Source organism: Chelonoidis abingdonii, chromosome 8 (genome assembly GCF_003597395.2).
Source record: "Chelonoidis abingdonii isolate Lonesome George chromosome 8, CheloAbing_2.0, whole genome shotgun sequence".
NCBI classification, from domain to species: domain Eukaryota; kingdom Metazoa; phylum Chordata; order Testudines; family Testudinidae; genus Chelonoidis; species Chelonoidis abingdonii.
In genome coordinates, this window is record NC_133776.1 from 51,910,789 (window position 1) to 51,928,273 (window position 17,485).

The 17,485-nt window shown below is 53.3% G+C and overlaps 1 protein-coding gene across 4 annotated transcripts in view; it reads right to left on the reverse strand.

Annotated features, from left to right (window-relative positions):
* The window catches only part of DGKG (diacylglycerol kinase gamma), a 178,717-nt gene that overhangs the window by 59,440 nt on the left and 101,792 nt on the right, over nucleotides 1-17,485 (reverse strand). For all 4 annotated transcript variants that reach the window (XM_075068609.1, XM_075068611.1, XM_075068610.1 and 1 more), the window contains 2 exons: nucleotides 13,475-13,635; nucleotides 2,515-2,579 (listed from right to left, as the gene is read on the reverse strand). In XM_075068609.1, the coding sequence (XP_074924710.1) occupies nucleotides 2,515-2,579; nucleotides 13,475-13,635 (226 nt within the window). The remainder of the gene's footprint in view (nucleotides 1-2,514; nucleotides 2,580-13,474; nucleotides 13,636-17,485) is intronic.

Sequence of the window (17,485 nt, forward strand, 5' to 3'; positions counted from 1 at the left end):
GTTTTTAACCATGTACAGAGAGGGCCTAGGTCTTAGGCACCTCCATGTCATGGTTGGAAGGGCTCAGCCCCCACCTGGCACACAGCTTTGCTGAAGAGCCCACCTCATACCTTTAGGTGCTTCAGCAGGAAATCTGGCCCTGGATCTCCGGGGAGAGGGAAATGGGGGAGGAGAGCCACAGGCCCCCACTGGCCACATGCACCCTGGCTGCTCCTCACTGAGAGAAGGCAGTGGAGGGGCTGCAGTCAGACAGCAGCAATTAGAGAGGAGAGGGGCCACCTCCTCAGCTCCCCTTGCTCCAGAGGCTGCACGCAGCTCCCCCAGTCAGGGAAAGCAATGACTTCGCTTTCCGGTGTCGTGTCCAAATCTATCAGCTGACAGAGCTGCCTGGGGCCGAGCAGGATCGCACCAACTGAGCCAGTAGCAAAATCTGTTGGTAGAGGTTTTGCACATTGCACCAGCAGCTCCTGGATGGGGCTCCCTGCAAAATCCCATTGAACCAGGAGGTCCCTGCTCCACCTTAAACCTGATGCCTCCCTTGCGCTGGGGTCCAGGAGACGAAGCCAACATGGAGGCCGGGGTGGGCTGCTGGGAAGAGGCAGGAAGACAGCAAGAGAAACAGAGAGGAGATTCAGGCTGGGGGTGTGCCAAGGGGAGGATGTTTGGTCAGGCCACAGTGCTGCGTGGGTGCTGGATCTCTTGTGGGGAAAAAGAGCAGGGGATCTGCAGTTTGGAGGGGCCACCTGCCATTGGCCATGAGTCATTCGTCTTCACCAAATAAGTGCCCAGGGATCATCCCTTGTGTTACAAGGGCTAAATCTGGAGCCCTGGGAAGTCACTAGAATTTGGCCATTGACTCCAACGGGATGAGATATGAGGGGTTAGAAGGAGTGGCTGAATAAGTTAACACCACCCACACACTGCAGCCCCAAAATAACAAAACCATGGCCTGAATGGAGCTTCTTTTGAGCTGCCTGGGATTTGAGCAAGTGGTGAGTGGCTCCTGTTCTCCCTAACTGTTATTCAGCTGGCTCTTGGTGGCAGGCGAGGGACAGAGAGACAGGGTGCATCCGCCTGAGGTGTTCCCTTGCGTAGTTGTTCTGTGCTGGGCTTGTTTGACTTCCCGGGCTGTGTTTCAAAGAGCTGCCCCAGGATCAGAGAGCTCTGCACTGTAGCCCAAAGCTGGAGCTGAGGTTCTTTGGTGCTTCTCTAACAGGTATTTCTGAAAATCAGGATCTTGTGGGGGGGGTTGGATCTGCCCCTCTCTCTTGCACGGACCACAAGCCACTGGCTCCTACTGCCCATGTGCCATTTTTATGAACTCCAAGTGAAACATGAGCTAATTCCACCCTGCGGCTCTGCCTGTGCTGGATAGCCTGCTCTTGCTAGCCCTGGAGTTTGGAGCCATTGTAAAATATGAACGAACGTAGCTGGGTTTGCAGCCAAATCCTTGCACCTTTCCAAGAAGGCTGAAATGTCCAGCCCTACAGGACGGGTGAACCGACTGTCCCAGCACAGCCTTGATCACAGTGCACTGCATGTTTATTTCCTCAGCCCGGTGCAGCTTCCAGGCCGCAAGTGCTCCTACTGCTGTTTGTTTCTATTTTACAGCTGGGTTGGGTGAAGTCTGTCATGGCTCCCCACCAAAGCCCAGATCTTAACCTTGGAAGCATATGGCAAAGCCCCTCTTCTTACTGCCTTCTCCAAAAGGGCTGGTTGCCCCTTTTCGACCTGACTCATTAATCGGAGTGCGGGGCCCTGAGGTTGTTCCAGCTAGAAGGAGACACCAATGGAGGCTGCTGTTTTCTTTGCTGTCATCTTGTTTAGTTACTAGGAACCTACAAAATCCTGCTTCTCTGAATGCAGGAGGCCCCACGAACAAAGGGAGCAGTTTCTTAGCTTGCAGCCCCAACTTTCTTTAGCCAACAGACCCAAAATCTCTCTCTCTAGCTATATCCAGGGTCACACTGTGCTCACAGGCTGCTGCTTGCCTCTGCCTCTCTTCCTTCTTGTCTTTTTTACTCTTTTCTCTCTTCTGCTTTCCCCCCACGTCTCTCTACTCAAAACAATAGTCAGCCTGGGTGCCTCACATACTCCTGTTGTTTTATGTGACTCAGTGAGTGGTGGGGGCCTCAGGGCTGAGGCGGAGCAGGGATGGGAAGGGGCAGAGCGAGGGCAGGCCTCGGAGAGGGGGTGGGAAGAGGAGCAGTGCAGGTGTGGCCAAAGGAAAAGAATGGGAGCAGGGCCCTGGGGCAGAGTGCAAGCAGGGCCACAGCCCAGGCATCTGTGCGAGGCGGTGGCTGTTTGGGGAGGCTAAGCCTCCCCTGGCCTATTATGCCCACAACCCCTATTCAGTTCCAAGGACCATGCTGGCACCAGAAGCCTAGACAGTTGGATTTTGTGCTCCCTGCAAGATAAGATTCGTCCAATTCAGCACTTCCTCCTCCCTCCTCCTCCCATAGCTGGTGGGGAATGCTTCCACCAGCGTCACGATGGAATGGCCAAAGGGTTTACCTGCTGTTGAATTTCTCAGGGTGCTTTTCTCTCATCATGTGGAATCGATGCGCGATGGAGGCATCCTGCAGGGAAAGGGAATGAAGGGACACGTGAGCTGAATTATGGGAAATGCCTGATGACATAAGAGAGACATTTCCAGAAAATCAACATGAACTTGCCAAGAGCTGAGATTCAGATAAGTAAACATCATTTTCTTAACCAGGAAATCAGCTCTTGAGGTTAATGCCTGCAACTGAAGTTTACTCAGGGCTATGATTTCTGTGCTAAGACCTAGTTAGTTTTTTTAATTTTTTTTATTTAACAGACAAACATCATCCATGTCTGAGTTACCAGCAAAGCCAAGCCCTAGGAAACAGGTGAGTTTGGACAATAGCTCAGGGTCAGTGTGCTCTGCTGCTGACAGAGCGGTGCCCTGCTTGGAGAAGGAACTGTGGGAGGCTAAGGGCAAGGAGGTGACAAAGGAAATGTCACGGACATCTCAAATGCTGACGGTATCTGATTACATCAAAGTTTTCCATGACTAAGCTGTGATTTCCCCTGAAGTCCTGCTAATGCCTTAGAACTACAGAAAACTACACAAAAACAACAAAAATATGATAAGGGACAATCCTGCACTTGCAGGGAGGACAGGGACTAGATGACTCAATGCGTATTTTACTTCTCTGTTTCTGTGCCCTTAACGCCATCATCAGTCTGGGGATTTTATCGTAACTCTAGTTGTGCAGAGACACTTGGAATCGTGCATTCTGCAACAGTACTGCATGATGGCTAGCATGCCGTTATCGGGTATTCAACAGGGGGTCTGTAACCGGGCAAGCTCACCCCTGCAGCGCCTCCTGCTGGTTGCTTCGGGAATTAGCTCAAACGTCCAGCGCGGAGCACCCTCTGCAGGCTGGTAATCCGCCTTCTGGCCCCATGTCCCTCCCTGGACCCCAGTGCCCCTTTTACATGGGGTGCTGCCCCCTGGCAGTATCCCCCTCCTCTTTAGGGTTTCCCCTCCCCAGGGAACCCCCCTCTATCCCCACTTTGCCTCAGGGTCTTGGCAACTGCCTAGTCATTAGCTAGCCCCACGCCCTCGGGCACACTGCAGTATTAGCCTCTCATCAGCAGCAAAGGGGTTTGGGCCTGCTGCCTTGGCCTACCCCTGGGTTGCACCCTGCAACCCCAGTATCTCCTAGTCTACTTCTAGGCCACAGCCTGGGGCTCCCCAGGCAGGAGCTCCCCAGCTCCTCTGCCTTTCCCCAGCCCTGCTTCACACTAGGTACCTTGTCTCAGCAGCCAGGCCCTTCTCTCTCTGAACACAGAGAGAGACTCTTTAGCTCCTGGCTTCTCTGCCCTTTTATAAGGGCCTGTGGCTCAGTTTGGGGCATGGCCCCAGCTGCAGCCACTTCCCCAATCAGCCCAGCCTACAAGGCTGCTTTCTTCAGCCCCGGCCCCTTCCCTGGGCTGTTTTAACCCCTTCAGGGCCGGAGCAGGGATCCGCCCTGCTACAGGGTCCCATAACGTTACACTCATTGCACATAGCATGTGATCACTCTATGATGAGACAGCATTCTATATGGCCCACTACACCAGGTTAGAAAAAGAGCATGTCAGACACCTAGCTACCTAAATTCCCCTCCTCCACCAACTTCTGTAGAGCTACGCCTGTGTACCTGAAATGAGAGCTTGGGCCAGCCATGTTAAATGGGCATGTTAAACAAGATGCAATTTGCTAATTTGGCCTCCCTCCTAGACTACCTAAACCCATGTTGGAGCTCTGAGGGGAAGAAGGATGGCAAGTGACCAAACAGCAAGCTAGGGGGAAAAGTGATAGTGTTTCATTCCTTCCTTCAGCTCTTGAAGGCAAGTTTATCTCAAGAGCTAAATGTGCATAAAAACCTCTATTTTATGCCATTGACTCCCTGTTTCCTATTCCTTAAGCTAATAATACCCTCTCTTGTTTTATTTTTTAGTCAAACATTTATGAAAATTTTCAACAGTTAAATCCTATAGAACATAATGGGGATCTATTGGGATTACTCTCCAACCTATCCAACGCAACAGGGAACAACACTCTTTCTGTAGGTTATTGGAGCTGTGTGTTATGATTCCATAGCAGGGCTAGAATTCTCTATGTAATTCTGTGATGCAATTCAAAAATTCAACAGCAAGATTTGAATTGTAGCAAGATATGTTGCATCTGAAGAAGTGGGTTTTTTACCCATGAAAGCTTATGCCCAAATAAATCTTAGTCTTTAAGGGGCCACCGGACTCCTTGTTGTTTTAACAGCAAGATTATTTTCTATTAAACTCTGTAGGACTTTGGAGAAGGGAGGGAATTATGAGTGAGGAGTTAACACTGAGAAAGACCTAGGCAGTTTGGCTGTGTCACAACGAGGCAGAAGCCATGATGGAACAGCATAAGGATCTGTGGGACTAGAACAGGGGTCGGCAACCTTTCAGAAGTGGTGTGCCGAGTCTTCATTTATTTACTCTAATTTAAGGTTTCGTGTGCCGGTCATACATTTTAACCTTTTTAGAAGGTCTCTTTGTAAAAGTGTATAATATATAACTAAACTATTGTTGTATGTAAATTAAATAAGATTTAAAAATGTTTAAGAAACTTCATTTAAAATTAAATTAAAATGCAGAGCCCCCCTGACCGGTGGCCAGGACCCAGGCAGTCTGAGTGCCACTGAAAATCAGCTCACATGCCGCCTTCGGCACCCGTGCCATAGGTTGCCTATCCCTGGACTCGAACCTGCAGCTAGAGGGTCCTGGGTGACCAATGTCTCCACTGGGGAGCTAAGTGAAGGAGCATTTGACAATTGCTAGAGGGTCAGGCACCGCAGGAAGTACCACCCACAGAAGCCCAAGCAAAAGAACCCTGCAGCCACCTGATTGGTATACACCACCTATTTAAACCAGGAAGTTGTCTGAGCAACAGTGTAGACACTCTGGCTTGCTACTACTACAAACTTTGTCTTTTGCCCATCTTCCTCCTGATCCTTGCCTTTGGCCCCCTGCCCAGCTTGACTTTGGTGTCCATCTCCTGACTTGGCTTGGTAACTAGTCCCAACTCCTGCCTTCAACCCTGGCCCAGCTGGCACTACTGGCCCAGATGGCTATGCCCTGGCCAATACAGGCAACTTCTCTGGGGTGAAAGGAATTTACCTTTATCACCCAACCAGAGCTACCTCAGTGGTGAAGTGGGAAGGGAGGTGGAATACCACTTGATGCTCCAGTGAGCACAGTTTCCCTCTCTGGCTCCCTGTGTGCCATTCTAATTGTCCTACATAAGAGATTAACTGCCATGACTCGCTATGGAGGATATGTTAGATGGGAGATTTTAACCAGACCCTTGCTTGTCTGGAAAGGTGTGACAGCCTGTATGTGCCATGGGACCGGATGTAGCATCCATGTGAATGCGGGGGTATAAAGTGATCTGCTTATGTAGTTTTCAAGCCTCCCTATAAACTACAGTATACAAACTGTGCTGGTGGATCTTTTTCAAGTCTCAGGGCTTGGGTGGCCCTGGCAATGCATGCACTACATCAAGGACTCAGCAGCCCATTTGTCGCCAAAAAGCCAGTGACGGGATCGCTACCTAGGGCCTTTGGAGAGCCCAGAGTTAAATACAGCACTAAGCTACATGCAATCCAAACCTTCCGGTCGGTGCTATGGCTGCTGCCCAGCATTCCTCATGCCCAAAAATAAAAGGAGGATCAGACAGGAAGTGGCAGTCCAGCTTCCCAAGACTGACACCGCCCGTCTCCAGGGCATTCTTTCAGGGCCCTCTGTCAACACCAAACCTCTCAAGCATGACTTAAGCTTTCGGGGTGTCTCCATTTTATTGGCTCCCCAGTACCCTTCCATAACAAACTGTGTGGAGGAATTTGTTTTATAGCCTCAGTGTCCTTTTTTTTTTTTTTTGATCAGTGGGCTCCCCACCAAAACAAGAAACCCAGCAACCTAGGATTCTGGCTCAACCTCTCAAGAGCCAAGCCGTCCGTAGGCATGATGCAGCAGGGAAGCAGCTGTTGTAAAGAAGCACATTTTGAGGCCATGCGGTAAAGGGTTGGTTAGGAAAAATGATTTGAAAAAATGCAGGAAACCCGTGAGATGGGGTGAGGAAACTGTCTGTCTGCTCTGAAACAAACCTTCTGGGAGGACAGTGCTGTGTGCTCACGGATATCTCTTTGGAGAGGGGCCTGGATGACTCATGCTCACAACTCAACCTGTGCCCACACATGGGACTTACTCCATGTTTACCACAGTGCTGCTGTATCACACCATGAATGGGTGATATTAACCCCTCCCCTTCTAGGGATGGCTGGGCAACCTGTTGGAAAAAAAATGCTCTATTCATATTCCCGTGCCAGAAGACATGCCTATTCGTTCTGAGCCACATTAAAAGGTTATTGCCTATGGTTGTGCCTTTGGAGCAAAGAATGCATAGTAGTGCTGCTCCCCAAACTAGAGTCACTCTGGTTTCATGTCCCAGCCTGATTTAACAGGGGAGGGAATGGCTGCATGGCAGTGGGGCTGGCAAATGGGATTATATGAAGTACAGGGCTCTCTCAAAGCTTCAGTGGTACCTGGCAATATTTGGAGAAAGATTTTCCTGCTGGTTCTATAGGCAGCAGAGTTAGTGAGTAAGACAGACATTCTGGAGACTATTTTGAGCTGGTAATCTTACTCTAGCCCAGTAATAACGTGTGCCACAAGCACTCAGCAGAACATTGTAATACCAGCCAGTCCATATGGGTTTAATTTAATCAGAGAGACATAAAATCGAAGGCCCTGACTAAGCAAAGCACTTAAGTGTGGGCTTAACCTTTGATCTGAATTTAAATGCTTTGCTGAACTGCAGACTAAATGCCTTCACTTAGTCCCTGGGGAAGAAGGAGTTTGCCAATGGTTTGATTTGCCGATGGAAATTTCCTGTGACATTTTCACGCCCATACTAGAAGTAAGCACAAATTTCCAAACTTTTCAAAGTGCAGCCATCGCTCCTCCTGCTGGTGATTGCAACGCCCACCACCCTTCCCAGCTGGTGGCTCCTACCATCCTGTGGCAACCACAGTAATTGTTTACAAAGAAAAATAGCCAATGTGTTTTTATCTGGCTTGATGCACTTTAGCAACCATAAATAAACAGGAGAGTGAACATTATGGACCACCAGAGCACAGTGTGAGAACTGCTCTAAGATCTGTCTCACGTAGGGCCAGGTTTTACCCCAGGCAGGGTGTGCCCAGCTAAGAGAAAGGAAACTGAGAACTCACAGTCCACCCAGGCAATAGTTAACTCACATGTGTGCCTGACACACTCTTGCAGCAAGGTGTTGCTGGGGAAACACTGACAGTGCATGTAAAGATTTGCAGGATTAGGGTCTACAAGGCAAATCTGTGGAAGGGTGGGCACCCCCCCTTGCATTAAAAAGTAACAGTTATAAAAATTTCATTTAACAGCATTTTGCCCTTTTCCTAGCCCAGACCCCAGCCTGTTCCCTTGTTTTTAAATCCTCCCCTAGTTGCATTTCATACTGTCGTAAACTTTAGTCCTTTGCTGGTTGTTCATTCTAAATCTGGAAAGGTTACACTGCTGGCAACGTCTCAGCCCGTCCTTTCAGAGGGCACCCCAGCACATTGTGCCCACTCTCTGCTGGCTGTTGCATCAGCTCCAGGAGCACCGCGGACATGGCCAGGCCATGGGGCAGCAGGAGGCTCCAGCTTTTTAAAGCCCCACTTTGGAGGAGGAAAGGCTCTGCACTGCCTCTCGATCCTGCCTTGCTCCATAGGCAGAGGTGAAAGTAAGCCGGTACGGAGGACTGGTAAGAAAAGGTGCAGTAGCTACCAGCAAAAAAATGGAGCATTCTCTACCTCGCTGACTCCTCCTCCTGGCTCCAGCAATATTGAGGGTCCAGGGGCCCAGCTCCACGAATGTTTGGGGCCGGTCTCCCCCCTGCCTCCACCTGCTGCCCCCCTGCGCCTCCCCTTAGTGTGCCCCGGCCCCCCTTTGCTGCACCCATGCACCTCCCTGGGTCCCGGAGCAGAGCATTTGTCTCTCCCAGTTCCCTGCAGCTCCATGCTGCCTGCCTGCATTAACTGCTGCCACAGGGTCCTAGTTCCCCCGTCCACTATTGCCAGGGCAGTCTGCACTTCCCCGTTGGACCCTTTCATTTTCCAGTGGGACCCTCCACCAGTACAGCCACCCCTCTGCCTGCAGTCACTGCTCTTGCCCCACGCTGGGCAAGGAGCGGCTACAGTGAGGGGCAGCAGCAGGGGAGGAGGCGCACATGTGATGGCAGCTCCCCCCCAGCATGGCACCCACCACAGGGGAGGCGAGGGAGATTCCTGGACCTGAGAGGGCCCCTAGGAGCACGTGCAGTGACAGTGGAGGGGTGAGTGTGCTGCCGGGTGGGAGAAGGGGTCCCTACCCTAGAGCTTACTGCTGCTGGCAGGGAGAGGACTGGGGGGAGTCCTTCTCTCTGGCTCCAGTCCCAGCCTGCCTGCACCCCAAACTCATCCCCAGCCCTGCCTCACCCCAAAGCCCACACCCCCAGCCAGAGCCCTCATCCCCCCACATCCCAACCCTCTGTCCTAGCCCTGAGCCTCTCCAAGACCCCAAACCTCTCATCTCCAGCCCAGCCAGAGACTTCATCCCCCTGCACCCTAACCCTCTGTCTCAGCCCTGAGTCCCCTCCCACGCCCCAAACCCCTCATTCCCAGCCACACCCCAAATCCACCCCCAGTCTCACCCAACAGCCCTTACCCCTTTACCCCCTCCCTCCACATCCCCTCTTATCCCCAAACTCCATCCCAGAACCTACACTTGCTTCCTCCACACTCCCTCCCATCCCCAAACTCCCTCCCAGAGCCTGCACCGTGCACCCCTCCTGCACCCCAGTCCCCTGGCCCAGCCTAGTGCCTGCACCCCAGATCTCCTCTCCCACCCAAACTCCCTCCCAGAGCTTTGGGCAGGTGGGGGGTAGAGTTTGGGAGGGCAGAATTTGGGCAGGGGCAGGTTCTGGGCACCACCAAAATTTCTACAAACCTGCCACCTCTGCCAGCAAGACCTGGTGCGCCATACCGGGGTGGACTGGCTTCCTGAGACAGCAATTTAAAAGTCTGGAGCCCAGGGCCCTTTAAATTGTCCCTGGAGCCCTGCTGCCAGAGCCCTGGGGTAGCGGCTGCAGGGCTCGGGTGATGATTTAAAAGGCCCAGGGCTCCTACTGCCGCTACTGCCCCGAGCCCTTTAAATCACTGCTGGAGCCCCACTGCCGCTACCTCAGGGCTCCAGGGACAATTTAAAGGGCCTGGGCCCTTTAAATTGCCCCTGGAGCCTGCTGGAGCCCTGGGGTAGCGGTAGCAGGGCTCTGGTGGCTATTGAAAGCGTTCAGGGCTCCCTCTGCCTCTACCATCCCGGGCCCTTTAAATAGCCACTGGAGCCCTGCTGCCACCACCCCAGGGCTCTAGCAGCATGGCTCTGGAGATGATTTAAGGGCCCTGGACAGTAGTGGCAGCCGGAGTCCCGGGCCCTGCTGCTGGACCCCTGGGGCTCCGTTGGCAATTTAAAGGGCTCTGGGCTCTGCTTAAGTAGCAGCAGCTAGAGCCCCGGGCCCTTTAAATCACCCCCTTTAAATTGCCCCTGAACCCCAGGGCTCCCAGCCACCTCTGCAGCTGGGAGCTCAAGGGGTGATTTAAAGGGCTTGGGGCTCCCAGCTGCTGCTACCACAGCCCTAGCCCTGGGCCCTTTAAATCCTGATTTAAAGGGCCCGGGGATTTAAAGGCTCCACCTCTTCCGGTGGAGGCCACACCCCTCCTCAGGATTCCGGAGTATCGGCAAGTCCTTTAAGTTACTTTCACCCCTGTCCATAGGGATGCTGATCCTGCGGACTGATGGAAAATCCACCCTCACCTGTGAAGGAAGCAGACGCGGAGCAAAATCCTGGCCCCACTGCAGTCAATGGCACAGCTCCCATTGGCATCAGTGGAGCCAGCACTTCACCAATGACCTGCACAGAGACGGAACAGAGTCAGCCTCTCCACCACCCAGGCTCCTTTCCAGTGTCCCAGGCTCAGGTTTCTCATCCTGATGACTCAAGTGTGCTGTTTTCCCACTTTCCCAAACCATGCCAGCCTCAGCCAGGAGAGACTCATTCCTCTCTTCCAGAGAACGTGTTGCTAATGACAGCCAGCCCCCAGGGGGCCGGTGACTAGCTGGGGCTGCCCGGCCTTCAGAAGGTCACACCAGCAGACTGGCTCCCCACTTCCAAAACATAAAAAAGAAAATAAATGACATTTACTCTCCAGAGAAAAACGGCAACGTACCAAACAAGGGGAAGGTGCCTGTCAGATGCCATGGGAGGAGGGGCTGGGGTGACTTTGAAGAGACTCATGCACTTGGGAGCCCATTGAGCCTTAGTCTCCTATGTCACTGATGCCCTGATCCACAAAGGGACATTGGCATGGCAACGCTCAACATCACACACCTAACCCCTAGGTGCCCAGAAAATCACAGGTACAACATTGGCATCCACACAGCCCGAGCTTGGTACCCAGGTTCTTTGAACGACAAATGAGGGGAGAGGGGCACTTAAGCACGGGCTCCAACAAAGCCAGAGCAATAGGCGGAGAGCTGCTTAAGCTAGCCAATGGGAGGTGGAGATGAGAGGGGCGTGTGCTAAACCCCACTCCTCTTTAGGAGGGCGGGGCCTCAATCCAGTTGTGGTTCTGGGCTTTAGGCACTTTTGAGACTTGTACCCCTTATATCATTCCCCATCTGCGAGGCTGATCATTGGTTTGGAAGAAAGAGTCATGCTTGATGAGTCAAGATGTGCTGCAAACAGCCGTGAGGACAGGAAAGAAGTGGTGATACTCAGACTGTGGCTCGGGACCTGCGAGTGGCTCTTTAATGCATCTCCTGCAGCTCTTTACAGCCCATGATATTAAAACACTGTGGGATTTAATTAGTAACCGATCTAAGTTATTAACCAATCAGGATGCTTTTACTATGTTATTAACCAATTTTAGTTGATAAAATAATAATAGTTGGTCAGTCATTTTGCTGTGAGAATTATATATAAAAACTAACTGTTTCCCCATACTGTTTGAATCTGACTATATAGTGCTACAGAGAATGAAACCATGAATTCACACTCCTGTGGCTCTTTTGGGTAATTCTGATGGCTAATTTCCCCTGAGGTCTGAACATCACTGGCTTAGACAGATGAACAGGGAATATCACTCGGAGAGGCCACCTGGGAAAATGCCAGCTAATCCAGCCAGGGATGCTACCCAAACCCAGAGCTTTGCGGTGTATTTTGTGTGGCTTTTCTAAGAGTTCACAGAGCTTCTCAAACCTAAAGGCTCAGTCAGTGCCCCTGGAAAGTATCATTAGAGCCATTTCCTAGAGGTAAAGCGAGGCACAGACAGATTAGATTTTGAGATTAGACATTTATCTGAGTTTAGAGACGTTCTTGGGAGGAGCCAGGAATAGAAGCTATGGGCCAAAATCTGACCTGGTTTGAGCAGGGGTGATTCCACTGACAGCACTGGAATTACACCCAAGAGTGTAGCCAAGTTACACAACTTCTGCCTTGTGACTGAGCTTTTGTTTGTCTTTTACTATTTGTCTGCCTTCTCTGTGCAGAGGACAAGCTCCCAAAGGCAAGACACGCATGATGCAGAGCCTCATCTGGGGTAAATGGGCATGAAGAGAGCACTGACAATTAACACTGGCCAAGGATCTGCCTCTCTGCTTGCCTGACGCAACAGAGCCTGGCCACTGCCTTGGGTGTTTGCACATTGCTACAATACACATAGGACCAGCAGGGCAGTTCCCTTTCACCTGCCTCTCTATAGTTTATATCAAAGTGGATTCACTTTTTTTGGAGGATGCATCTCCACAGTGTAAATGCTTTGGGGCCCTGGGAGGATTTTCAGAAACACTCGGCGTTGGTGTAACTCTGTTCCCACTGGAGCTGCCTTTTGAAAAGCCCTCCCCCCCCTCGTGTGTAGGTGTCTGTAAAGCAGGGGGCGCCCCGCAAGTCGTACAGCGATCGGATACAAAGGGAGTCACAGCAGGGGACTGCTGCTGGGGTGATGACTTAGAATATCAGAATTATGTGACCCCTCAACGAGTGTGTTATGCTGCAGATCAGGATGTAAGATTGAAATCGGCTTCCCCAGGCCCAGGGTGACAGATCCTAGCAGATCTCAGTGGGGGAGCAGCAATGGACTAGATCAGAACTGAGGTGCCCTGGCAGAGACATCTTGGGAAGAGGCTATTATGGCAGCTTGGCTAGCGCTCACTCCAGGCACTAATGTCTGCTCTCAGTTCAACCAGCATCACTTTGCCAATCTGCTGTTACAAAGACCAAAGCCGTTGATTTGTTGTCAAGCAATGTTAGCCTGCGGGAGGCCCTTCCTGAGCGGGATTTCCCATCGGGAATATCCCATCCCCACCTGCTGTCGTGGCCTGGGTCTGCAGAGCCAGCAGCAGCCCCACCTCTCCAGAGCTAGGTCTACAAAGTGCCTTAGGTACTGTCTGAGTGAGGAATGCCACTGCAAAATAGGGACCGCTCCTGACTGACCTCAATGGGACTAGCTGGGTGAGGAGCCAGGCTGGTGGGCCCGACACGTTAGGTTGCATCCTAGAAGTCTGGAAAAGCATCATGAAAATGCTCCACAGGTCGCTGCACACTGCCGTTCCACGCAGCCTGGGCCCGTCGCAACGTGGGGTGAAGGGCTGTGACTCATATGTAAACCAGCACAGGGCCACACAGTGACTTCAAGGTACTGGCTGTGTGCCCAACATGGAAGGCATAGTACAGCCAAAGGGCTCTTCTATGCCAGTGTCTGTATGCCAGCCCAACACACCACTCCTCACTGATCCCGCCTCGCTCTGGCTGAGCCAGGTCTGAGCAGAATCATTGTTCTCCTGCTGGAAGGGAAATCCCAGGACTACTTACCACACCTATGGAGAAATAGTTGTTGATGATGCTGTACGGGACAGGGTCTCCGTTCTCCTCCTTGTCCGTGGGGATCACGTCAATCCGCCACCGGTCCAACATGACCTCAATGCTGTGCTCAATGTCCTTCAGCACCTTCAGCAGGCTTCCCCCTTCGTAACCTTGGGAGAGACAAAGGATGGGATTGTTGTTAGCGCAAGAGAGATGCTCAGAGCAGCACAGTGTCTGCCAATGGGGCACATGGCAGTGCCACTTGGAGTCAGGCGACGAGAGGGTTAACTGGGGCAGCTCGCTAGTGTACACCTCCGCCGGCAATGGGTGGGACACACAGCCCAGTGCCATGCCAAGTTGGCAGGGGTCACTGGCGGCACGGGAGCATGCTAAAGTGTGGCCATCTGTAGTACAGAGACTTGCTCATGGCTGGTAGGGTGCAGCAGCAACCAGGGCTGGTGTTGTCAGCAATGAACAGGGCCCAGCACTGACTGCAACGGCAGATCAGGCTGCGAGGGCCTGATAACGACCGACAGGGTTGCTGAGAGGGACTCAGCAAAACCTGGGATCAGAAGGGGGAAGATTGTGGGATAATTGGCAGTGGGCAGGACTCAGCAGGTTGTGGGGTCACTGGCCATTCCATAGATGTTTTCCTGACCAAGGATCAAACCCAGGCCTCAGTGGGGAAGGCACCAAATTCTGACCACTAGACCATCAGGGAGACATCATATGCTGCTCAGCAGTGACTAGGGTCAGGGTCAGGCCTGTGAGGTCAGGGAAGAAATGGGTCGGGTCTGAGGGGTCACTGGCAGAGACGAGTCAGGTCTGCAGGGTCAAGGCTGAGGGGTCAGGGCAGAGATGGGTTGGGTCTGGGGGGGTCACTGACAGAGACAGGTCTGGTCTTCAGGGTCAAGGCTGAGGGGTCAGGGTAGAGATGGGTTGGGTCTGGGGGGGTCACTGACAGAGACAGGTCGGGTCTTCAGGGTCAAGGCTGAGGGGTCAGGGCAGAGATGGGTTGGATCTGGGGGAGTCACTGACAGAGATGGGTCGGGCCTGCAGGGCCAAGGCTGGGGAGTTAGGGCAGAGATGGTTTGGTTCTGGGGGGGCCAGAGCAGAGTCTGGTCAGGTCGAGTCTGGGTGACCAGGGCAGAGCTGGGTTGGGTTCATGATGCACTGGATGGGTCCCAGCAGGGTGCAGAGATAAGAAGAGAGTGAACAGGACCATCACTCCCTCCCCCTGGAGTGCCATCACAGTTGTTGGAGGCAAGCACTGCAGAGTGGGAGAAGGCTTTGCAAAGAGTAGCTCCAGGTGGGAATAAATCCACTCACAGGAGTCTCCAGGCAAGGAGCAGAGCCCACCTGGACTCCCAGGGTTCTGGGGTTGGCCCCTCTGCATCTTGTTAGAACAACATCCTATTCACTGGGCCCAGGGTTGTCTCTACACAGAAAAAGGACGCAGGTGGTTCACATGGGTCACTGGGCCTTGTCCAGATCCACTGCCTAGGTTTCAGAGCCAGCTCTCTGGAACTGCAGGAGCAAGAGCTGTTAGTCCAGCTAGGAGCCAAGATGCAGCTGTTCCTAGCCCGTGGTGAGTAACAACCGGGCCAGCAGCCCACATGGGTGGCCACAGCGCCCACTCTCTACTGAGGCTCTTCTCCAAGGCCCATCGCCAGAGTATCCAAGAGCCTCCCACTGTCCCTTGGCCACAGGATGGGGCCTGTGTGTGTGAACATCCTGCCTCTCCTCTGGTCTTGGTGCCTGTTGCTGTTGTTGCGGAAATGGCAAGCTGCAAAGCCGGTATATTGCTCAGAAAGTGGAGAGGCCTGGGGATCATTCTCACCTCCGGCAGGACGTACCATGGCCTTGTACCAGCTGCCAAGACAGCTCTCCTCTGCTGGCATGAGGCTGTGTCCGGGGGCTACTCAGATCAGCGCTGCTGTGGATGTAGCTGCCGGCGTAGCTCTCGGCCCCTTAGCAAGACCTGCTCGTGGAGGTAACTCAGCCCAGTGCCAGACAGTGGCACACCAGTGGGAACCCTGATCTTGAGGTGGATCCGCTGTTCTGCGGGGAGCCGGCCTCATGGCAGAGCATGAGGTGGGGCCGGATGGCTGCTGGGTTCTGGCCCAGCTGATGTCAAAGCCCACATTCCCAGCCCCGCCCAAGGCCAGCAATCCAGCACTGAACCATGAGGGCCTTGTCTCTGACCACGGCCCAGCATTCGGGGGCGCAGTCTTCATGCCAGCAGCCAGTGACAGGCTATTTTGGCAGCAGGAGCTATCTGCATGTCCAGAAGCTGCGAGGGATACTGACCAACTCCTGGCTCTGGACCGAGGAGACTACCGGAGCGCAGACTCCCTTGAGAGCAGGAGCTGCTGTGGGGTGACCTGCTCTCCACACCTCTCCCCCTTCCTGCCAGGGTCATCTCTGTCTTACTCAGGTTTAGCTCCCATCCCTGCTTCTCTGCCACATGCCAGGGACCAAGCTAGCTGGGTGATGGGCTGCAGGAGGGGCTGAGTTAGAGCCAGGTCAGTGTTTAAATCCATGCCGCCTCTCTCTTCCGGCTGGGGCTGCATGCAGACACTAAGCACAAAGGGCGAAGGTGATGGGCGGCTGCTCCTCGAGCTCTAAGCCCGACCCACAAGGATCTCTCCTGTGTAGTGCTTACTGGCCGACCCCATGGGGATACATGGGCTGGGTCAGTGGTTTCGAAAGCTGCAGGAATCGGGAGCTGGAGTTGTTTTCTGTGGGGGTGTGAATGGCCCTTGTTAAGTGACTTTCCCACTCCGTCGTGCACAGTGATCAGGAGAGGCTGGTGGCCACAGGATTCCCCAACTCAGATGCATACACATGGGAACCTGAGGGGGAAGGAGCAAAGGGCAGATGAAGTGGTGGTGGAAACCCCAACTTGTGCAGTGGCAAACTGGCCTGGTCAGGGAGAGGTGGCCCAGCCCAGCCCGACGGCGGGCGTGGGGAAATTCAGAGCCAAAACGGAGTGCAAACGCCCTGCTGTACTAGATCAGGGTGCTCCTGGAGAGGCGAGGGACGGCTGACTTCGGTTAGGCCCAAACCCAAACTGGGCCATCCAGTGTATCGCACGCTCCACAGGGCTCCATTTCCTGGCAGGGCATTTGCTGTTTCTCTGGTGCTCCAGTGTGGGAAGCGCTCAGTGTCTGCTGCAGTATTGCCAGGCAGGAAAATCATTCAGCTTCATGGGGGATTTCGGTTCAACACCCCAGGCCTCGCCCCCTGGAGGCTCAGTCCAGTGCCCAGAGGCACCGTATGATCCCAGGCAGAGAGAGTAGCGAGCCACCCAGCAAGGCACTGGATTGGGGGAATCCAGAGGGGACTGGATGGGAGGCAGAGAAGAGCCAGCAAAGAGCCTGGGACGCCCAGGACAGGAGGAGGGGAAGGAAGGGAGAAGGGGCATGATTACTTTTGGAAGCCAGAGGAAGCCCTTCCCTTCCAGCTCCATTCTGGGACTGGGCCCAGCCCAGAGTCCATGCTGCTCACTAGCAAGCCAGGCCACTCTGGGATTTGGACGACTAGAAGCCTAAGAAAAATCTCTATGTCTTCCCAGTCAGAGCCTTTCCAATCCCACAGAGCAACGGCACCAGTCACGGACTGGATTAGAGCAGCACCTAACGTGCTGTCAGGGTGTAGTAAACGTCTGTCTCAAATCTGGACTTAGAGTTCAACATCTGAGTGTTTACTGTGAACCTCCCCCAAGCTTATACCCAGCTTGGATCTTATTTCGCTGCCACCAGACAGGAATACAGCGCCTGCCTCGCTCTGGTCCCCCCAGACTTTCCCTGGAGAAACCCCGCAAGACCCAGACCCCTGGGTCTTCCTATCTCACCCCCAGGTCCCCCCCCTTTCCCTGGGTGAGCCTGGGCGATGCTATACTTCACTCCTTGAATACAACCGGAGAGGCAATCTAGCTTCCCCGAGGCTATGCATTCACCTAGTCAGCTCACACAAGAGATTCCCCCTCCCTTTGTCCTGTAGCCTTTTCCCGCCCTG